The sequence below is a fragment of the Rhinolophus sinicus genome, chromosome 8 (assembly GCF_057876585.1).
Source record: "Rhinolophus sinicus isolate RSI-liver-muscle chromosome 8, RSI-T2T, whole genome shotgun sequence".
In the NCBI taxonomy this organism is placed as follows: Eukaryota; Metazoa; Chordata; class Mammalia; order Chiroptera; family Rhinolophidae; genus Rhinolophus; species Rhinolophus sinicus.
Window position 1 is genome coordinate 13245238 of NC_142508.1, and position 24010 is coordinate 13269247.

A 24010-nucleotide genomic window follows, 5' to 3' on the forward strand; every position below is an offset into this window, starting at 1 on the left:
GCTTCTGGCCGGTAATACTCGCTTTGTTTTCCCCTGCCTATGGATTTCTTAATAAACAGCAATAATCGTATTTCAGAAGCCTCCAGATCTGGGGTCTTATTTCCACAAGCAAGAAATAATTCTGTAGGTGACTATGTGTGTCCTTCAAAAGGGCTTGTTTGTCTGTGGGCATGTTGGGGGGTGATCTGCGTGTTAGGGAGGGGTGCGTAACTGGGTCTTGGGTGAACCTGTCTGAGTGGGTAGGTGTGACTGCCCACAGCACCTCTGTGGGGATGGGGTACGCCAGGGGTGTCTGTCATGGGGTGGGGGCTGAGCATGGAGGGGGAGCAGGACGTTTGGGAGGTGCTCTGTGTACAGAAGGCCAAGGGTATGGGCGTGAACGGCAAAGCTGAAAACGTGTCACAAGTCTATACTCTCCAGGTTTGTCTCTCTTCATAAAAGAGTCTCAAGCTCACTTTAAAGAAAAGAGAAGGAGATCAGAAGCAAAATTCAAGCGGAAGGAAATGGCGTCATCCTGAAGTACTATATGTGAGCAGTACTTCTCAAACACAGGAGGATTTTAGTAGCGGGAATAGAGCTGGAAGACTAAACGTAGTACAGAAGCACAGTGATGTCTGTGACGAGGAACTGAAGCAGACTTCCTTGGTTACAGATATGACAAGGTATGGAACAGCACACGAGCATATGGGTACTGACAACAGATGCGCTGAACCGAGAAAAAAATGCCTCAGACTCTAACAAGAGAAATGAACTTGAATTTTGGGAACTAGTTGTCTTTCAACCCAAAGAATCCTTAGATAATGCTTCTTACTATAACCAGATAACTCCTCACATCCCCATTAAAACTTCCAGAAGGATGAAGTTCCAGAATACTCTTCATACATTAAACAGAACTGTCCAAAATTAACCTTAGGAGAGAAACTTATAAAGAATTTCCAAGATGTGCTTTTGACAAGGTTAGAGGGGAAGTGGCCTAGGGATTGTAAGACTTTCTCACTGGGGCGTCTCCGTAAATGTCAGAAAACATGCACATCGTGTAAAGTTGGTCATTGAAACTTAAACTTGTAGAAACTGTGGAGCCTATGCTTAAATGTTCCATGTTCTGCGCACTGAGGTGAAGGCCAGCTTCGTGATTTGGCGGTGGGGAGCAGAGACAGGAGGAAAGAAGGAGAAGGGGAGAGCGGGAGGGGCCATGTAACTAACTATAAGAGCATCACTAATTGGGTGATCTTTCCAAAGCACAAGTATAGACTAATCCTTAACCCGGTCCTTTGGTAGGCGCTTCAGGGCGAAAACAGTGGTGTAGAATTCATTTGGTGATAGAAAAAAATGGTAACACAGACCACATTAAGGCCCAGGGTGAAGAGAAAATAAAAGGATACAGATTCATTGGCAGTGAGGAAGATATGAGATACACTTTCTGTTACACTGAAGTCATGGGTGGCTATGTATTGACATTATTAGCATATACCTTTGATAGATGAAACCAACTGGGGTTGTGAGGGTCCCTTTGCAGGAGAAGGCTAAGACAGAACGAATAAATTCTCTTGAAGAAAATGAACTCCGAGACAAGGGTGCCGTGAATTACTACCAATTAGATGATCAGGGTTTCAGGAAAAATATCTTACATTGAGTAAGACGGCCCAGGGCTCCTATGAAACAGACTAATGCAGGAGAGTTACCCTCACTTTGTAAAGACACAGGCCTCAGAGAAATTCGGAATATTCTTCCGTCTAACAGGAAGGGCTTCCAGCTGTATCAGTGAACTGCCTGGACTCCAAGTCTCAGAACTTGTCATATGGGGATGATACAGAGGACGGTCAGGGCTGTATAAGTAAGTCCAGGACAGGCCAGCTGAATGGGACACACTACGATGAAACGGTAACTATTAGAAAGCACCAGTGATACAGCAAACAGAATGAGTGGTCTCCAGACAGAGCATACCAATCCCTAGAATGTTCGTTCTGCAAGCTTCGTGCATCATATCAGTTCCGTGGGCACTGTCTCTCTTGAGTAAAATCTGAGTAATAACAGCAGCACCTGATAAATGCAGATCACAAGAATTTCCCGCAGTGCTTTTACTTCTACTTTCCTAAAATGTTTACTCATTCCATCTTACTGAAAATTTACAATATTTTCTCCAAGATCAGAACATAAAGCAGCACATGAACAGCAATGTGTTAAGAGGAGTAAGGAAAAAACAACCTGGTAAGAACACATCTCTCATAACAGACCAAATGTAATTGTTTGCTTTTTTTTAAATCACTATTTGCTAACATTTCTACCAGGGAACGTGTACAAGTATTTTGTGTGCAGCAAAAACAAAGGAGAACAGGCTTACCATGTTTACCATTTCATTAAACACTTCTTCGGAGATGAAATGATAATCAACTCGATCCCCTTCTCCAAAGTAAGGGGGTCTCGTGGTGTGACAGGCCCTGAAAACATAGAATAGATAACCAGGTCTATATCTAGTAACTTGCAATTCAACATGGAAATGAGTTCAGTATGAAGTATACTTTAAAAAACTGAAATTGATCCAGGAACCATCAAGTAACACACTGGTGAGACCCCTGTGAGGCCCCTGTGGTTTTGAGGCGAGACTATATTCAGCCACTAGACTCTAGAGGGATGCTAAAACATTCCGATGAGCAACACCAAACTCTTACTCGTTGTTATTTATGGTCTTCTGAACCCCCTCCTCGGCCATCACATAATCCTTTAGGAAGTCTAACAATATTTATTACTCATGTATTTTCCACCCGTGTGTGTTCGTGTTCTCTCTGACCTGTGGGCATTTCCTGCATGCTCCTCTCCTCATCCCTCCACCCGGCTAGCCCATGTGTCCCTCAGGACTCAGTTTACGTGTCACCCCCTCCCTGCCAACAACAACAAAAGCCTTTCTTGACCCCCTATTGCTGGGTTCTGCACCTTTTCTTTATACGGCCATCACCTCAGTGCCTGCTGCCAGTTGCACCCCCATTCCCCGTTCTGGACCCCATCTCCTCCTGAGGGCAGATGTGAGCTCTTTCCACTGAGCCAGGGGTCTGGTCATAAAGGGTCTCTAAGCAGGACAGTGTCATTGACGCAGCTAATGCAGCTGACACTCTTTCTAATACATGACACTGTCCTGCTTAGAGTCCCTTTATGACCAGACCCCTGCCATCTCCTGAGGGCAGACGTGAGCTTTCCAGACCCCATCTCCTCCTGAGGGCAGACGTGAGCTCTTTCCGCTGAGCTGTCAGCACCTAGCAGCTCTGGGCACTGCCTCCTCTGGGAATCCATGGGTCCAGTGCTACGTGGGCTTCTGAGCTCCACCAGAGAGGCCTTCTGAGCACAGCCCAAAATGACCTCAGTCCTCCACACCCCCAATTACTCTTTATCACCAGAACTACCTTCTTGTCTCTGTGTATCTGGTTTTCTCCTGTCTTCCCCAGCAGGACCTCTGAATTACAAGGGGAGCACTGTATCGTGTTCATCTTGTTTGCATTGCATTCCAAGGGCATAGGAGGCACTTGCTAAATATTTGTAACATGAATGAAAACATGAAACATGTGAAGTGGTCAACAGCTGCGATGAGCTCCATTTCACAGGTGACTATAAAAATGACTGGTCTGAGGCCACAGAGCAGGCCAGTGTCGGTCCCAGAGCTAAACCATGGGGGTCCCAGCTAGCCCAGGACGCTTGACTACACAGCATTCTCAGTCTTCAATGTTAAGGTCTGGGAATGCAAACTCATTTTTTGTTTTAAAATAGGAGATGGGAATGGGTACGCACTTGACATGCTATTTCATTTATTCCTGAAAAATACATGAGGTGGACGTTATTGTTTTCATTTGCTAGATGATGAAACTGAGGCATAGCAATTAAGTAATGTGACAAAGTGGCAAGGCCATGGTGACCCCACAGAGGGCAGAGTCACAACCTCAAAAGTCCCTCCATTACAAAGACAAATAAAGTTTTCATAATTCATACCACTGTTCAGCTTCCATGATGACCAAGAATTAACTATACTAGTACATTCTGAGGTCTCAATGTCACACTTGAATTGCGTGCTCAGGAAAGAGAGGACACTCTAGAAGACTGTCAAATCGTCATGACATCTACTTTGCTGTTTGAACACACTGGTATTTCTTCCCACACTTTGGCAGGGACCCTCAGCCTCCTGGGGTCCTCGATAGTCATGAATGATCAATCAGTGACTCGGCAGTGGACCCTCAGTGTGGCTTTTACTTTGTTGCATTTCCCAACGGAGACACTGAGCGGCAGGAATTGTTTCAGGATTTCTACAGGGAAGACAGAGCAAAAAAGCAATTTGAAGCTTCTAGGCAGAGAGACAAAGAGATGGCTTCACCGATGGGGAGAACGCTGATGACAGAACCGGCATCCACTGCGGAGTGCTCTCTATTAAGAAGGACCTCAGATGACCTGAGGTTTTTTGAATCTGTCATCCAGTTTTCACATATGCAGAAACACCTGCTGTGAAGTATGCCGCCCCAAGATGAACATCTTAAAAAGGAAATACTTCAGAGTGAAGGCAGCGTTTCACTAAATTTACTTAGGAAAAACTACTGCCAAATTTTAGACAAAGAAATGTGCGTTGGCTATCACCTTCCACAGACTTCCTCTCCCCTGGAAATGTAATTTCAGCTATAATTTAAATTTCCATGAGTTTATCATAAATCATGGTAAATTAGTTAAATCATGGCTTGTAATGGGAATCCTACTCCCCACTAGTTTCACCTAACAGACAAAGGAACTGAGTTGGAGATTAACCCCAGGCAACACTGGTCCTAAAGGTCTAAGGGTGAGTTAGATAGTCTAAAGGTGAATTCATTGGCCAGCTGTCAGAAAGGATCCTAACAAGCCAAGTCCACAGAGAGGAGGAGAGGATCAGGAGGGAAAGGAATCCAGACGGCCAGGCCAAATGATGGACTGTTCAAATATCCAAGGAAATGCAATAGGAAGAAAAAGATAATCTAAGCAGAGCTAGCAGGTGGATGGGGAAGTAGCAATTTTTTCAGTGTGATGCGGAAGCAGGCAGATTTAGAATCTCGATTCTACACCAGATTGCCTCAGGAAATAATAAACTTCCTGTTACTGAAAATATTTAGGCAGAGCCTTGGCTGCGAGTGCATCTAAATTCAAGCAGATCCTAGCACACCATGTTGTTAGTAAGCAAACTCTTTCAAGGGGTATCCACGAAAGTGCAGGTATTCCTAGGGTATTTGGGAGGCAGATTAAAATGGCCCTCATGTTCAACGCAAATTATATGTCAATAAACTGCTGGGCACAATTTAAGAAATCATCAACCTAGAAGATTCCAGCACATACTGTGTCTGAGTACCAAATTCCAGGAAGCCACTACTCTGCCGACTTTCCAGTAAGTACACACCACTTCCTAAGTCACACCATTGTCACCTGTCACTGTTCCCTATCTGGTCTCCTCTTCCCAGCCTTCCTCCCCAAGCGCTCTCCCAAACTGCCCACAGGGTGGTGAACTTTCTAAAACGCAGCTGACACTCTAATACACGACACTGTCCTGCTTAGAGACCCTTTATGACCAGAACCCTCGCTATCTTTTCAGTCTCGTCTTCTGCCTTCTCCATTCATGTGTCAAGCTCAGCTTTACTACAGAGGGTACTTTCAGTTCTTTCGGTCTGAAATGCATCACCCCGAGCCCCGCTCAAGCCCCACCTCCCACTCCTCTTTTACTTCTGCCACAGAGAAGCCTGACTTCCCTCATCACAGCATCCATCAAACTGGTACCTTGTTAGGCGGCATACCTGTCTAAATCCCATACCAGACTGTAAGCTGCCAGGGGGCCAGGACCCATGTCTGTTTGCTTTACAGTTTTATCGCTGGCACGTGGCACATGGATGGCACTCAATAAATACTGACTGAATGACTCCGTGAACCATTCTACTAGTCTGTTGCATTTGTATAAGCAACATTTAGGTAGCTGCAGCTCACATCATCTCATTTAGTTGAAGAGCTGTGGTCTTCTATTTTGCTGTATTACAGTGTTAAAAGGAAAATATATTTAGTAGTCAACATCGTGAAAAATGTTCACAATAGGGAGTGCTATAAAACAGAGATCTAAGGAAGGAGAATCAAGTTTTCTTTCATGACTGTTTAGATCACTTAAACGGCCTTAAATCTGGAAGACGAACAGGCATGTGGTACATTGTTTTGTGTTTCCCTCACTACTCTATCACTCTTCCAGGAAGCCACTGATTTGTGTCGTTAATATAAAGGTTGGACATAAGAGAGACTTTGAGGGCAGTTAATCCCTATTTCCAGGCCACTAATAATCCATGTAAAGAAAGACCATCCAACCTACTTGAAAAACCAAGAAGAAATAGTAAAATCAAACCTAAGACGAGAGCGCAATCTCTCAGCCACACCAATATTTCTTATATTACTGAGTTTTGAATATTTATGTATCTGGATACATCACTCAGCATGTGAAAATTTCGTTGACTGTGTCTTGGTCTTGAGGCTCAGCGTAATTTCAAAAGGAAGACAAAATACCAGGAGAAATGGAAATAAATATGAGGGAAAGAAAAAGATTCAAGCAAATGACAGAGAAAGTGCCTTCGTAAATGTTTCTTTAATTAAAAAATCAATAAAATTTATGTTGGAGAGAGAATACAATTAAAAGAAAATCTAAACAAGAGCCATGACCTGCCCCCGAGGATGTGCTTGGGTTTTCTCATTCATTTTAACGAGAAAGTTGTGGCATATAATAGCAGCCATTATTTTACTTTCTCAATGGATGAAATTAAGAGCTATCTAATACCCTCTTTTACCCAAGGACATGGTCTTTGATTCATTACTTGATGGAATTCTTCGAGTGATTTACCATTGAACAAGCCCTGATCTCTGCATCATTGCACATGCTAGTAGACAGTTAGCTGCCGCTCTGAACCTGTGAGGGAGGCGGGTATGTGAGTGTTAGTTGGTAGTGGGCAGCTCGGAGTGGCTTTCAACTTGCCACTAATTCCATCAGTAACAGTAACAGTAGAGAAGCATGAAGAAGACGTCGGGATTTTTCTTTCGCCATCTTCTGCCTCCACACAAGTTGCACATGACACCCCTATATAAGGCCTGATTTCCCCACTAGATCACAAATTTCATCAAGGCAAAGACCTTACCAATCTGTTTCCACTGTATCTTCAGGGCCTAACACATAGGAGGCACTCAAAAAATATATTTATTGAAGAATGGAGGAACAAATGAATGAATCCTTCCATCGATCTCTCCAGATATCCATCAGTGAAGTTTGGGGAAAATCACCTATGCTTTTCATCACATAATTTCCCATTCAGTACTGCAGACAATGCTATGAATTCATTCATCGACTCACTCGCTCAATCATTCACTTAATAGATATTTATCACACATGTAGAAAGTGCCTGACCATCTGCTGAGCACTGAGAACTAAATGGTGAGCAAAGCTGACACTGTACCTACCCCCACTTTGGCTTGCTACAAGGTGCCAGGTTTACATATTAGCACAACCGTCAGGATACACCCTTTTGCCCGAGTTTGACCTTCCACTCCTCGTGTTCCACTTATCTTGCAAAACAGGTTTAGTACCACTAGATGAGCATAATGGCATTCTATACTTTTTTATCCTAATGTTAAGTTTTAATTTCTTTTTGTTACTCCAGGGTACTTAAAATATATTAATGAATAAATTATTCTGTAGTATTTGTATCCTAGGGTTGTTCAAATGAGGGGTGTAATTTTAGATATCTAAATAAATGGACCTGCTTAAAAGAGTATTTACATTGTTTGAACACATGTCGCTTAAGGGAAGAAACGTTCCTGTATTAGCATCAGAAAATAATTTGCATTTATTTTTCTTGCTGTCCTATACATCTCTGCAGTCACAGCCTCAGCTCACTGACAAACTCCACTAACCTAAAAGTAATTTCATTGCTATACAGAAAAAAGTAAAAGAGGAAACCAGTTTAAAAGACCACAGTGAGCATTCTGAATCCAATGTAAAGAAACATCTTCAAAAACCTTTTGAAGGTTTCTTATGGATAGCTCTAGTGTTTTGGGTATTTTAACTGGGTCATTAGGGAATCACGCAGCACGATATTTGCTCCAGAAAACTGAGTGTATTGAATGCTAACCTGAGGGGAAGGAAAGGAAAGACTGTTGCTGCCCCTTCTCTCTCCTTCCTCCTGAGATATGCCTCCAACGAGGAAGACCAGTGTGGAGACAAAAAAGCTGAAGTGCTGTCAGCGTGAGTTCCAGGAGAGGCTGTGTTACCAGTGCATGGATCTGCCCATCACACATCACAGCACTGGCCTTCTTACTGTCACATCACGTTCTTAATTAAAAACACATGTATCTCCAAACCTTGAAGAGTGACTTTGGCTGTCGCTGAATTAAAGTTAAACATTTGGAGGATTAAAGCGAAAATAAAAAATACGGTGTCGATCGCAGTGCAATAAATGGTAAAGAAGCTGACAAGCCTTCTAGGCACATTTTTGAATTTGCTTAAAATTAATATCTGAAATTAGTCATATCCAACCGTCTACAGTCTTACTAGCCAATAAACAGACTTACCCATATCTGAAGTAAGTGCTAAACTGCCTGCAGAGGCGGTGGGCGAGTTCCCGTTTTCCACAAGCTTGAGGACCAGCTAACACCAACATGGGATAAGGGGCATCCAGACTAGGAAGAGTGCTGTAACACAGGGCAGAGTCAGTGAGAGGCCTGTTTTCATCACGTACGCAGCGTGCCAACCACATCCAGCATGGAGAGTGTCTGTGCCACTAACACAATTAATCCAGTAGTCCAGCACTTGCTATACTTGTACTGTGTTTCCCCGAATAAGACTTGGCCAGACCATCAGCTCTAATGCGTCTTTTGCAGCAAAAATTAATATAAGACCCTGTAGTATAGTATAGTATAGTATAGTATAGTATAGTATAGTATAGTATAGTATAGTATAGTATAGTATAGTATATAAGACCGGGTATTATATTATCGTAAAATAAGACCAGGTCTTATATTAACTTTTGCTCCAAAAGATGCATTAGAGCTGATGGTCCAGTTAGGTCTTATTTTCGGGGAAACACGGTATATAGACAGTGTACAGAAGGCAGGTCTTACTTTCCAGAAGCAGGGGGATTACCACACGACACCAAAAATAATATTCAAAGCACAGATAACATGTAAACTCCAAATATATGGAAATTCACTTTAATGTTTTCAAACAGAACCGTATGGTAAGATATAATGAATTCTTGGTTGCTAAAGTACTCCCTCAAGAACTTCAGAAGGAAAGAAGTAAGGCTGCCCTCTGAGAGTTTAACTTTAACATGCATACCTGTTGAATTACAACACCGATATGCAAAGCAAACAGCCGTAAGTAAAATTTACCTGAGCGACTATGTGCCAGGCACTGCTCTAGGAGTCTTACATGCGTTGCCTCATTTATTATCACAGGAAGCTAATGGAGATGTTGCTATCGTTATCCCCATTTAACACATGAAGACTGAAGTACAGAGAGGTTAATTCACTTGCTCAAAGTAACAGCTCATAAATAAGAGCTAATACAGGAAGCTAGGCGTAGCTTTCAGTCCTGAAAGGCTGGACTAAAGAATGAGCTTATTATTAAAATCTCCTGCCACATGTTGAGCCGCAGTGTTGGAGTCCACTCATGACACAGATTATAGAATACAATATAATATTTAAAAAGAATACATGGCTGAGGTGCGGTTCGATAGAGAATTGGGGTGGTGGCAGCATAATTTTCCAGTCTCTCTGAATACCCACAGGAAAACAGAAAAACATAAGAGCAAAGGCCCATGGAAAGGGTGTGTAATGAACCAGATGAAAGGGGAACTCCACGAGCCACAAAACCATAAGATCTTCGGAGTGCTGGAATCTGTGCAGTAGGAACGGATGGGGTAGCATCTGATAGACCTGAGATCAAGGGAATCCCCCAAACAGCCAGTGGTGCCCCCTGGAAAGCAGGCAGGCTGAAACTGCACACCTACGAAAACTTGCACGTGAACGGTCACAGCGGCTGTCGCTGTAATAGCCAAAAACTGGAATCAGCCCACAGTTAGTTTCATCAGCCACATGAAACTAACTGTGGTGCATCCAAACCAACGACTACTACTCAGCAATATAAAGGAATGAACTAGTGATGCACCCAACAATTTGGATGGATTGCCAGGGAATAAGGCAAACAAACAAACGAACAAAAGTGCCAATCCCAAAGGTATATACTATTCGATTCCATTTACATAATCTTCTTCAAATTAAAAAACCATACAGATAGGGAGCAGATTATTGGTTGTCAGAGGTTAGGGAAGATGAGAAGGAGGGAGCTGACTGTGGCTATAACAGAGGCACAGGCATCCTTGTGATAACACTCTTCTGTATCGTGACTGTGGTGCTGCGCATATGCATCTACACATGTGATAGAATCACATAGAACTAAATGCACACATGAGTATGTGCGAAACTGGGGAGGTCTGATAAGGTTGGTGGATTGCATCGATGGCCACTTTCCTGCTTTTGATACTCTGCTGTCACTGTGCAAGGTACTACCATTAGGAGGGGAACCGGGAAAGATATACAGAATTTCTCTGCATTATTTCTCCCAAATGCATGTGAATCTAAAAGTATCTCAAAATAATTTCTTAATGATTAAAGAGAAGAAAAATTTGAGAGAAAGTGACAAACATTGAAGACAGGCAAAGGAGATCTTCTTCAGGAAGAAGACCACCAAAGCAAAGACTGTAATTTAAGAAAACTTTCCTGAAACAAAAAAAATGAAACTACACGTTGTGAAAGAGCACACAACAGGCCTCAGAATATTAGCCCAGAATGACTAAAATCAAGACACAGTCGAGTAAAATTACTAGACTTTAAAGAAAATGAAAAGAAAAATGGTCAACTAGAAGAAGAGAACGCGTGATTTACGAGTATAAGGGAAAGAAAATAAAAAAATCAAATTGCCATCAGATTTTTGACAACAATGTTTTGCACCAAAAGAAAATGGACTAACTTCTTTAATACATTCAAGGAAAAAACTGTAAGCAGTGGATTTTATATTTTATAGCAAAAATGACTGTCGAAAGGGCAGAGAATATTATCAACATGCAAGTGTTCAGGGGATACTGATCCAACAGAACTTGCTAAGGAATCTACTAGAGAACAAGCTTCATACAACCACAATGACTCAAGAGACATCAATATAAGGTCTGGAAGTGAGCAATAAATATGCAGGTATCCATAGAACCAAGGCTAAGTGACAGCTAAGGAGAACATGTAGTATGTGATGGATATATGCTCTGACAATACAAATATAGTGCACTATTTTTAAAACGGGGTGATCGACACTTATATAAAATATATACAATGGGAAAATTCATAGAGACAGAAAGTAGATTAGAAGTTACCAGGGAGTGGGAGTAGCAGGGAATGGCGAGGTAACGTAAAGAGTTTCTGTTTGGTGTTATGAGAAAGTTTTGGAAGTAGATGGTGGTGATCATTGCATGACATTGTGAATACAATTAAAGCCACTGAACCGTACACTTTAACATGGTTAGAATGGCAAATTTTACGTTATATATATTTTATTATAATAAGAAAATGGGGAGTGGTAATGGGAAGAGCATAGGCAAAATATGCTTTCGATGTTTTCAGTAAACATATTGGTAGTGATATTAGTTTTGGTATGCTGATACTGTTGTGCCATGTGGGATTTTTTAAAAAAAAAGAGTAATTATGAGATATCTTAATTCCATCCTCTGCGTCCTTGGTGTGGGAGAAAGGAGATACGATGTCAGAGAGAGAAGGTTATGTAAAGGCTCAACTGTAGTCTTGAAATTGAATTGTAGGTATAAATATAAATTTAGGAGGTATTTTAGATTGATACAGATAGAAATATCTAGATATGGATTAGATAGATACAAACAGGTTGGATAGATACAGGTAGATAGGTACAAATATTAATAGATAGGATAGAAGAAAAGAAGGGAGGGAGGGAGAGAGGGAGACACGCAGGGAGGGAGGGAGGAAGGAAATAAATGCATTCCTACTTTTGTCCACTAAAAGGTCTAGAAATAATGACCAACCCAATAGCAATGATTATCTCCAACACCCACACTGTGATTGGGAAACACCACTTCTCACTAAAACAAACCAGGGTTTCTTGGAGAAATGGCTGATTTCAGAATTGGGACAGGATTTGTACAAGATGAGCCTGGGGAGCCTTGTCACACTAGAGAGCAAGAAGCTATCAGTGATCACCAGACCAGAGTCAAGTTTCTGCTGTGTCATTTTAATATTGTACCCTCACCTCGATCGTGGCAGGAGAGGGGACCATCATTCCCCCAAAAATGCAGCATCAAAATCCCAAGGTTAAAAGCCAGGGTTCCTCTTTTGGGGGTGTCCGAGAGCTCTGCACTGACCCAGAGCAGGCAGGACAATGGCAGGCCTTGCTCCTGCCGTGGGGAGTCTCTCCCAGTGGGAACCGCTCTATCTGGGGGCATTCGGGCTGCTTGGCCATTGGCTCGTATCTACTCGAAAGCCAGGAATGACCACAAGATACTGTGTTTATCAGACACTGCTGTAAATTTCTTTGATATATATTTTTACATAAATGTACCCTAAAGCATGAAACACCAGGCAAGCTTCATAAACTAGCAAAGAAATACAGTGAGGACATAAATGCCCTTTTTTAAAAAAACCAAATATGCTTTTCCAGATGTATGCAAATAAATGATAAATCATTTCACCTAGAGGGCTGCCATAAATATATAAAACTGCCAATGTCTACATTATTATATCACACATAAAAAAACATGTCCTCGATGCAAAGTAAACCATTGTACTCTCTGTGGGAAACCGACCATGTGAAACACAGGAGCGAACATGAAGAGGAGAAGCCATTTATAACCAGGACCTCTTACACGTCTTTTTCAAATGCCTTTGGGTACGCATAGAATTTCTGCATTATACTTATAGTAGAAATGGCCATCTGTTCCGACAGATTGTTTAAAACGAGAAGGAGAAGCCGTGGTAAATCTGTCTTTGAACTTAGAGGTGAGAGACTCTTCATGTGTTCAACCAAACTGAGCGACTACTCCCTGCAGAGTTGATGGCAACTCAATGCAATCAGTAGACAGACTCTTTCAGGTCTCCCTCGGGCTGGCTGGGCTTCCTTCCAGGGACTCTCTAATAATCTGCATTGATGGGCTATGCTCCGGCAGGGGTAGCGAGCATTCACTCACAGCAAAGGAAACATTTACAACTGTCTGTGGTTCTGTCCTATGGTACATTGATTGGCAAACTTTTTTTCAGTATTATTTCACTGCCCAGTGGCAAGGGCTAGCCACCACTCAGGGGCCAGATGAAAGAGGGAGGATGAATCCACTCATCACTACACTTGGGAAAACACCCAGAGAGCCCCTATTCAAGCCTGTGATGATGAGACGCAGCAACTGAGACAACACAGCCTAGCAAATAAAGACCTGGTCCCCTTCCCTCAGAGGAGGTGAGAAAGGAATGGGTCACAAAACAGAGGGCGAGGGGAAATGAGGAGGTGGTCCTGTGCCAACCCCCTAGAGAATACCTGTCAAAGATCCTCTGTGGTTGCAAGAGGCTGTTGACGACATGAGTCATGTGATCTTGGGCTGCGACCACTTCCGGGGGAGGGTTGTATCTATTCACTGCGGCAACCTTTTCCAGAATTAGAAATGCAACAAGGAAAGAGATTTCACTTCTATAAAGATGACAAGGCTTAGATTTTCTTTAACGAAACGCTCTAGACATGCAACCCGGTAGAGAAAATAATTTAAAGCATGCTCATGAACCTTTGTGTTCTGTCTTCCTGCCTGTCCTAAAAACTACGTGATGATAATTATTTTAAAATTGAGTGGGAGTCCATTGGTCCCCTCCCTCTTTATGCTTCCTGGTTTGGGAGGGAAAAAGCAAAAACAATAACACAAAACCTCCAAAGTCCATGATTACTTCTAATACAGTAAACACTGCAACTTTTAGTATAAGAAGGATCCCAGGTAGGTGACACGGCAGCATTTTCTTCTCATGTCATCTCACCAAGAGCTATTCTGATTACCTCAAATTTTACCCAAACCTCCTCCTTTTTTAATGTTACTTTTTCTGTTCAAAGATACAGGCCTTTTCTTTGTAACGCACATTATTCTACCTACCTGTCTTTGTCATCTCTCTAAGTACATCAGCCTGGTCTACTACACCTTTACTTAATACACAGTTTTAAATTTTATTCCCTTCGCCAAACATTGAAGGGAGAGAGAAATCTATTAAGTGTCTTTGAGTGTGAGAATAATAACAGACTGGCATGTGTAACTATTTTTAACTAAGATTTCAGAAATACATTTATGAAACAGAATATCTGCCTCTCTGCAGATTTAGACCTGATTTCGTTCCCATTTCAAATTTGTGGCCAGTGTAACAAATCCCTCATTTGTGGAGATGTCAGCTGTCACCAGTCACCAAAGCAAGACAAAGCAGCTAGCTGGCAAAGGTGTGGTGGAGGGGAGGCAGGTGACGCTAGCATTCGGGGTCTGGCTACTCTGGAACTGCGTGTCCAGAAGAATCATTATCTTAAAGGACAGAATTAAGGATCGAGAAGATCGGTGTACTGATACATTGGAGCAGTACCATGTGAGTATATGGTAGAACGACAGACATTACAATGCATTTCATTGTTAAATGAATTTTTCGAGTGACACAGGAAGAACCACATCCCCTCCAAATATGACAGTTATCAAAATGAACAGTGTGCCGCAACGCTGCTGCTGTTTCCCTCTGCCCCTCTTCTCACTGCACCCAGCAGGGCTTCTGCTGCATTTGGGCTGATGCTCCGCTCTGCAGGGGGTTACCCAGATCCTGGGACAAGGAAACCCTCCCTAAATAATTAATTCACATGTTGTAAATTAATGATGTGGATCATTTATTGAGTATATTGGCCCTGCAGCAGGCAGCATAAGATTTTCAGCTTATTAACTCATAAACATATGATGTGATATGATTACATACCTTTTCTTCCACTTTAATCTTCTTCTGATCTAATTCTGTTAATTGCGGTAGCATAAAAATCACGAACAACCAATATTCAGATTTTTCCTATTCAAAATATCAAGAGGATTATTCAATTGCCTTCCTTTCCCCAAATTAATAGGCATGGGCATCCGACTGCCATGGCACAGGTCTGTCACCTACCACCTAACCGGTCACTCACACCTCCCCCCCTCCCCCACTCCCGACAGGTCTCTAGGTTTTCATGTTTACCATCCCCATTATATTAATAACTCAAATGCATACTGTGACTTGTAACTGATAACGTTCTTCAAATGTGGGATCTTGCTAATCTCGCTTTGAGATAAGTAGGACAGATAAGATGATTTTCCTGTCTAAACAGAAAAACAGCTAAGCCTCAGTGAGGTAAAGCATTTCACCTAAGGTTGGATGGCCAGTGACTCAAACCCTACCTTCTAATTCCCAACTTTCATTACTGCAATCAGTGACACATGATTTATATTATTGCTTTATTATTGCTCATCATGACTTTGTATTCTTTTGTATTAATTTGGATCATTTATTACACATTTGTTTTACAATAACAAAGCGGTATTCATTCATGGAATAAATTCCTTGTTACTCCCTACCATGTGCCGTGTTAGAATTATCTATCTGCCTTTTAAAAACATAATGAAAGGTGTTTTTTTTTGTACTAGAAGTTACATCTCTTTGAAGGGAAAGATATCAGTGGACGATACTTTTTTTATAGATGAGCATATACATGAAATGAATATACAGAGGTATCTTTTTTTGTGTAAATGGGAGGGGGAGTTTGTGTATATAAATGAGCTAACATGTGAAGGGGTTTGTGCTGGTCACTGATGCAGACGCACAAACACTCTTCCTGCATCTGAAACTAGGGGGTGATGGCCACCGTAAGCCCTGCTGCTTTCTTTCCCAGAGATGCTTTTAAATTGTCTGCCACCATCCCCATACCGAGGATTGTTTTTAGGTGTAAATCTTATGTTTCACTTTTTATTTTATTATTATTTTGCCCGCTGGACTCGTTCATCAAGATACACACAAAAAGAAAGGTACTCGGAGATACAAATTCAAGAGACTATAGAAAGGTAAGTGAAGAGTGTAGGTAGAAAAGTGGAATGAAAGAAAAGTAGGTAGAAAAGACAAATGGACAAAGAAGGAGGGACAACAGCCAGGAGAAAGGATCTATCAATGGAAACAAAGAGAGGGCCTGAAAAAGTCATGGGTCTTTGAATCCCAGAGGTGAAGAGCCCGTGGGAAATAGTATTTTTTCTATAATCAGTTTACAACACCACTGATTTCACAGCTATCCCCAGACAACTCACTTTAGTATCTAATCTTGGATTTCTTTCCCGTTATAAAACGGGAACCGAACTCTGGCCACATCTCCAGCATGGTGCCTTCTCTAAGGTAAAAGGACACTGCTCCCCAAGCTCAGTAACTGGGATCTTTATTACCACCTGGATGAGTCACCAATGAGCCCACAGAATAGAAAATTTCAGGCTTTATGTTCATCAACAACGGTGCATAGGGTGCTACCTCGCTTAACCCTTCTACTTGTTTCCTAAGACATAGACAAGGAAGATAAGCACACTGTATTCATGACCCCGATTTCTTTATCAAAAGTACTTCTTGAAGAAGAGTTCCAAGAAAGCCTTCATCCCCCTCCCTCATATAAATGGTCTTTTACCTGGAGTTCTCCGCTGATATAAATGATCTCCTACCTGAACTGGATTTCTTAGAAGATTGAGAACTCGAAGGAGATGTAGATTTTCAAGGTATTCTATTTCACCCAGCTCAGAAATCTGTTTAATCAAAGAAACAAAATTCTATCAATAGACTGCCCAAAGATAATAGACAGCATAATATTTGAGGAGCTACTTTGGATCCTGTATATTCAACTTATTTTAAATTTGCTCTGTTGAATATCCAGCTTCTTCATGTGAATTCCACAAAGCTACACAGAACCAGGGGCTCATTGCATGTCCCTTCACGAATGTGAACACACACAGGCATGTTTCCTTTTTTCCTTTCTGGCTAGAGATCAGGGAGGTGCTCCTCATCTCAGCCATGTTTATTTTAAGGCAGTAATAAAATGGAACGTCGAATCAGTACAACAAATGCATGCAGTGGCTATCGGTTCTCCACACCCTCCCCCACCCCTTCCAGCCCTCCAGTTCTCCAATCTCTCGCCCTCGCACTGCTTACTGGCCTAGTTATTTGTGATCGATGAAGCCTTCTTATTGCACGCACACCTGTAGCTCTACCATTTTTCAATAAGATTATTATTTCAAGGAAAGACGAAAACAGGATATTGTATGACATTTCTTGATGTGGGTGTTCACCTTAAAAACATTGTCAAAGTTTACATTTATGTTGTATACTCTCTTTGTGTAGGTTATGTTTCACAACTTTTAAAAGTAAGGGGGAAAAAAGGTCCCTTAATTTGACTAAGGCTAGAGCTTAGGTCGCTACATGCCTGAATTTTCCACTAAACCAAAGACAAACACTTTTATTTACATTTCCTGTAATTGACATAATGATAATTTTATTTCAAACACAGATATTGAACTTTTGCAAACAACTAATAATCACTTTTCATTTCAATTTCTCCCCAAGTCATTTCTGCAGGCACTGTCAAAGCACTCCAGCAGCCGTCACTGATAATTCCTGATTGATCAAATCACAAAATGCAGCGAAAATGCAAACTATTCCCAAAGCTCAATCAGGGGAAGAACATATGTGCCACGTTTAAAGGATGCCATTTTCAAAGCTATAATACCAAAGGCAAATTTCAAGATACAATATACAACCTGCACACCTTCATCTGGTTATAGTAACGTTGTGCTATTATGCACAGCTTTTTCCATAAGCTGACTAACTAGGCTGCTCATTGGACTGCCATTTTGATCTTCTACAAGATAAAAGGATCAATTTTTTTATATTGCATTATTCAGGAAAGTGGAAAAGTGAACTTGGTCCACACTGCTCAGTCAGACTTTCAAACAACAGGCTGGTTTCCCTCTAGCATATAGCTCTTGGGCGTGGATCTAATGCCAATGTTAGGAGATGTTTTCCTGCCGTCAACATGTCTCACCAACAAGTCTTGGCCACGTTCACTCACAGACGGTGCTGATGGGAGTGGAAATTTTTTCTAAAGGGCAATCCTATGTCTCATATGTGCATAAGCCATGAACCCGCTATCCCACTTCAAGAAGCTTATACTGAAGAGATCATCAGACAGGCAAGAATTAGATACGACCATGCTCAGTTTAATGTTTTTAGTAAAAGCTAAAAATGCCCTAAATTCCTAAAAACTCCATCATTATGCGATAAAATGAGTCATGGTACCATCCCATAATAGGAACACTGTGCACCCAATTTAGAAGATGGTGACATCTATGGTGAATGAGATGGAAACATCTAGAAACGTCACAAACATGAACTAAGTGACCATGGAATCCATAACATTATATTACCACTAATTTGTCAGCTGGGATCACTGATCTTTCGACAGTCAACTGAGCGGGATCCAGCTTCCTTCCAGTCCTTGCAAAGGTAGGAAGAGGCTGGTAAGGGCAGAGGGCAGCCAATGTAGAGTAGCCTGGCTTCCAGTTCCCACCACGTCTGCTGAATGTGCGACCGGTACATATGTTCTCCCTCTCTTGTACACCTTGCCTCACAGCAGACCCACCCTCATGTCTTCTCCCCTCAAATGCCAAGACCCAAGGCTGTATGTGCCACAGAAAATTATAGAAGGTGTTGGGATGGAGCACCTCAAATAACCTAGAATGAAATAGTGCCAGAAAGGCTATATTCTTAAAGGAACTTCAGCCTTCTGCTGCTAAGAATGTCACACCAGCACAGCGGACCCCAGAGTCCAGTCTGCTCCTCTTCTAGAACCTACTCTGCTTCTGCTGGCCACTCCCCACCCTCCGGAAGCTGTCAACTCCAACTTCGTAGAGAGAGCAGTTTAGTTGACTCCTTTTTTGCCATTTTCTTCTTGGCCATGTTCTCTAAGCCTCACCATCCAGACCTAACAGGGCCTGTGGATGCTTTTCCTTCAGGTAGATAGACAGATTTGTGAAAAAATGACACTGAGGCTCAGAAAAGTAAAACGGCATTGTCTAAGTAACTCCCAGACCAATATCTTACTTCTAGAAGAAAGGAACGAGGTTACAATAGAGTTAACATTTTGGGGATACGTTTTAAGTGTTAGAAACATCAAAGCTAACAAGGACGGTAGCGTAGAAAGTGACAAACGGCCCCCAAATCCCCAGTTGATGACAAACATTTGCAAAGGAACTTAAAAGAGAGATGTTTAAATGATCACGTGAAAATACAGTGATGTTTCAACCGCTAAAACCAAATAAATGATACCGATGAAAGTGCTTCCAATAAAATAACATTCTTGACATTAAATTAATCATTTGAGAAGCAACAGCTATGTTATGTTTCTTTTACAAGAGAAATTTTCCATCCCTGATACACGGCATTCTCCATGGTACTGGAGAAACCTCTGAGGAAATATTTGGATGGCTCAAAGAATATTTCAAAGTACTGTTGTTTGCTCCCCGACCTGCCCACTGGGGAGCCAGGGAATTATGTTATTGTTACAAACCTAATCGTTGCCAAAGACCCCCCCTGGGGACATGTGGCCATTTTTTTTAATGGGGTCTCTTTAATATTTGAAAATTATAAACTCCTTTCTTTACTTAATGATATCCCTTTGTTCCTTAAACTTATTCAAATGTAATTTGAAAAGTCTTTTGAAATGGAAGAGAACAACATAGTAGGCGTGAAGTCTTTCTAGACCAGCAAGCGCTATCCAGTGTGGTCATTAACAGCCACACGTGGCTACATAGCACTTGGAATGTGGGTAAGGTGAATAGAAATGCACTGTCAGTGTTAAAATACACACCAGGTGTCAGAACCTTAGTACGAAGCAACAGAATATAAAATATCTCATCGATATTTTTTTAATGTAGATTACATATTGAAATGGTAATATTTTGGATGTACTGGGCTACATAAAGTATATCATTAAAGTTAATTTCACCAGTTTCTTTTTACTTTATTGCGGCTACTAGAACATTTAAAATTGCCTATGTGGCTCACATTTATACTTCGCAGTGTATTTTTCTCAGAAAGCTCTCTTCTAGAACGTTACGTCATACTCTTTTCTGAAGGGGAGGGCCCCTGGCATCTCATCTACTGTATTATCTATCCTGCGGGGGTTATGACCATTGACACTGGAGGCAAAGGACTCTGTACTTGAAGCCTGGCTCTGCTATTTGCTTGATAAAGAGCTTTGGGCAAGTTGCTTAACCTCTTTATGCCCCAGTTTCTCCATCTGTAAACAGTGATGATAACAGGGTTATAATGAGGATTAGCTGAGATATATGTAAAGTGAGATATAGCACAATGCCTTGTGCACAAGTATTAAATGAATATCACAATTATTTTATGACTATAACTGTTAGTGTTACCATTACTGCTTTTCCTGAATCCTGAGTTAGGATTTAATGAGTGCTTTCCACCTTTCCAACACTCCTTTATACACATGAGAATCATGTTAATGGCAATTTCATGAAAAGGACAGGAAAACCACATGTAAGAGAGGTTATGCTGACTTGGTAAGACAGATGGCGCAGTGAACAAAAGTTGTCCATTAGAATCAACTTTAGAAGCTGACAAAACAACTTAACATACAAATCAAATGAAAATGAGGACAAACAGTTTCGTCTGCGATTAAATACCCACTTCTTCCCAGACCTAAAGACGGCCGTTCCTTGAATTTGAGAAACCTAACAGATGATAGAAGTTCACTGGAGAGTCATCAGACACAACTGAGAAGCACCATCACAGCTGAACAGAGAAATGTCTCCCCAGCATCACATTTCACCTAATTAGGATCAATGTCTCCTTCAGAGTCAGCCAAACATTTGATTTTCAAGAAGAAATAAGCATTCAAGTTCCTTATGAAATCTTTTCCAAAAATGTGATAAAGTACTCAATATGAAAAACATCACAATATAGATCTTATTGCAGAAGAAGTCACCTATAGGTACCGACTTAATATGCTGTGATTAGGAGTACAAATGCTTTATTAAAAATAAAGGGTAAGTGGGGGTGGTAGACGAGGGTAAAGGGGGTCAAACAAATATATGGTGATGGAAGGAGAACTGACTTTGGGAGGTGAGCACACAATGCAACATACAGATGATGCATTATAGAATTGTATACTTGAAACCTATATAATATTACTAACAATGTCACCCCAATAAATTTAATAAAAAAGGGTAGTTAAGAGTGAAAGCCAATTTATATACTTTGTGAAGGAATATATGTACATATGGAAATTTGAGTAAGTCCAATCCCCAACTCACAGCGATTGGTAACATACACTGTTGTTCCCACTGGGATGTAAGAATTCATTTCCTGTGCGTCTTCTCTGCAATTGGTAGGCATGGGCAATACCAGCCCAAAGTTATTCTCAGGTCTGCAATTTCCCTGCACTGACATTTCAGATATTCCTAATGCTATCTGTCTTCACAAAATTTCATAGGAACATATTTACTTCAGAAAGTCACGTGCACTTGGTTGCAGTTCAAACTTTTAAAACAATGTATTTAGGAATCATCAAATTTTTGAAAACTAAGAATTGTAAGTATTTTAAAAAAAATAGTCCTTCTTCAACTGTTGCTGTAGGAGTATGAGATTTCTAAGCTGGCATTTAATGTGACAGCCCTTGCGAAACCAAGAATGGGTCCTACCTAATATGTCCTCTTAACGTAGACATTGAAACCAAGACATATAAAGTATGACATTACCTCATTGTCCTCTAGGTTGATTTCTTCCAAGAAGTCATGATTCTCCAAGCCTTGGAAGCTACTGATCTGATTATGGGACAGATCGACCATCTGCAGAGCTTTCAGGTCATCCAAACCTGTGATCCTCTCAATCTGGTTATGGCTCTAAAATTGATAACACACACTCAATGTCTCTAGTAGGAAAAAGTAATAACAAGGGTTCATTCTGGACACTGTCCCGAATCTCTTAAAATCAGTAAGCCATTCATGTCTGTCCCGCCCCCCATGTCCATCATTTCCCTCCCTAAACACATATACAAACACCCCAGAAAGAAATCCCCGTTTTTCAGCTGGAAGACTCAGAATATTTTCACTATTGTTAAAGCAAGATAAACATTCAAATCAGTAGGACAGACAAAAGTTAGGTAGTATAAGCTTTTCATATTCCATAACCTGAAGCCGAATGACAGCATAACTCCATGTTTATCTTTCAAAATAAAATGTAATGCAGTTCTTTCATCAGCATCAAAATGAACCATGTGAATATTATAATTTCCCACATACACTCTGTTTTCAGAAACATTCTAACTATAATCGCTTTGTATCATGAGGGCTATAGTTGTCTGATACACCCCCCCCCCCCCCAATTATTCATGCTCTCGTGCAGTTCCCTCATCATGCAACGAGCTGGACCTCTGACTTGCCTTAACGCAAAGCATATGGCAGAAATGTGTCAGTTCCAAGTCTAAGAATTAAGAAGGCCTGACAGCTTCTCCTTTTGTGTCTTGGAACCCTGAGCTGCAATATAAGAACTCTAGTTACTCTACTGGAGAGAATTCAGGGGAGGTCACATGGGGAAGGAGAGACTACATGGAAAGACTCCCTGAGACTAAATAGAGAAGAAAAACCCAGCCATTCCAGCATCCCAGCTGAGCCCAGCCGCCACCAATCTGCCAGCACTAGCCAATAAAATTTCTCCATGCCACAACGTTTGGGGTGGTTTGTTACGCAACAATAGGTAACCAAATGAAGTTCTTTAATAATTGGCACACAAGCATCTTCTCAGACAATGAGCATAAAACAAAGAAAGTTTCAAGACTCAAATGTTGTCCTTTTTCCCAACCCCTACATACCCATAACAACAAATTATGGTGATAACAATAATTTGCATTCTCTTGTACATTTTCCAACATATTCATAGTCCCATGGGTTCCTTAACCTTGAGGTATAAGAATACATCACAGCAAATTGAACTTGTCGTTTAAGTTGTGAATCATAATAAAGAGAATTTTGAGGTTTCATTTAATGCTATGTTATGCCCATCTTTAAACTTTTAAAATTTACAATAAGCACTTGAGAACTAAAATATTAAATGGTAGTAGTCTCTTCCATCTGAAATATATTTCCTGGTACATTGCATGGCAAGAACTCATTTTCATCCTATTTTTCATACGATTTTACTTCAATAATGAGCAAGGCTTGCATTCATTAGTATAATTTACGGCTGTTTAAAAGATATTAATAGAATGTTAGTAATCTATAAAGCTGGGTGATAGTACATGGGGGCTCATTAAACCACTTTCTTTATGTTTGAGAAATTCCATAAGAAGAAGGAAAAAATAGTCATAACCCCATTTACCTAAGTTGAGTCAAATTTCATACTATTCAGAGTGCAGAAAAGTTCTAAAAAGTGTAATAGAAAAGAAAAAATGACACTGAACTTAACATAATATCCACATTAATTTAACTTATTGAAATAAGACCTCGATACCCTATTTAAAATGTGCCCACACATCAAATTTATACACAATATACTTCTTCCCAAAGAACTTTGAAGTGTTGAAGTTGTGGAAGATAGTCTGTAATAATTCTTTCCAGTGTCTCTGATGGCTTTCAAGGTGGTAGATGCATAAGAGTAGAGTGAGGCATAGAAAAGTTAAATTAGATGCCCTGTGCTCATAAAAAAAAAAAGCAGAATCGAGAAATATTCAGAATCACAGACTTTGAGTTGAAAGTCATCTAGTCCAACCCTTTATCCAGTTCTGAGAAACTGATATATCGCCCCTCAAAGCAGACATCAGTTTCTCTATGAACAGTGTTCTTGCTTGTTT

At 40.9% G+C, this 24010-nt stretch overlaps 1 protein-coding gene across 1 annotated transcript in view; it reads right to left on the minus strand.

Moving 5' to 3' along the window:
• LRGUK (leucine rich repeats and guanylate kinase domain containing) overlaps positions 1–24010 on the minus strand; it is a 74130-nt gene that overhangs the window by 21053 nt on the left and 29067 nt on the right. The window contains exons 7-12 of the mRNA XM_074315353.2: positions 21921–22064; positions 16812–16892; positions 15064–15150; positions 13616–13722; positions 8587–8706; positions 2342–2438 (exon numbers count right to left, since the gene is read on the minus strand). Of these exons, the coding sequence (XP_074171454.2) occupies positions 2342–2438; positions 8587–8706; positions 13616–13722; positions 15064–15150; positions 16812–16892; positions 21921–22064 (636 nt within the window). The remainder of the gene's footprint in view (positions 1–2341; positions 2439–8586; positions 8707–13615; positions 13723–15063; positions 15151–16811; positions 16893–21920; positions 22065–24010) is intronic.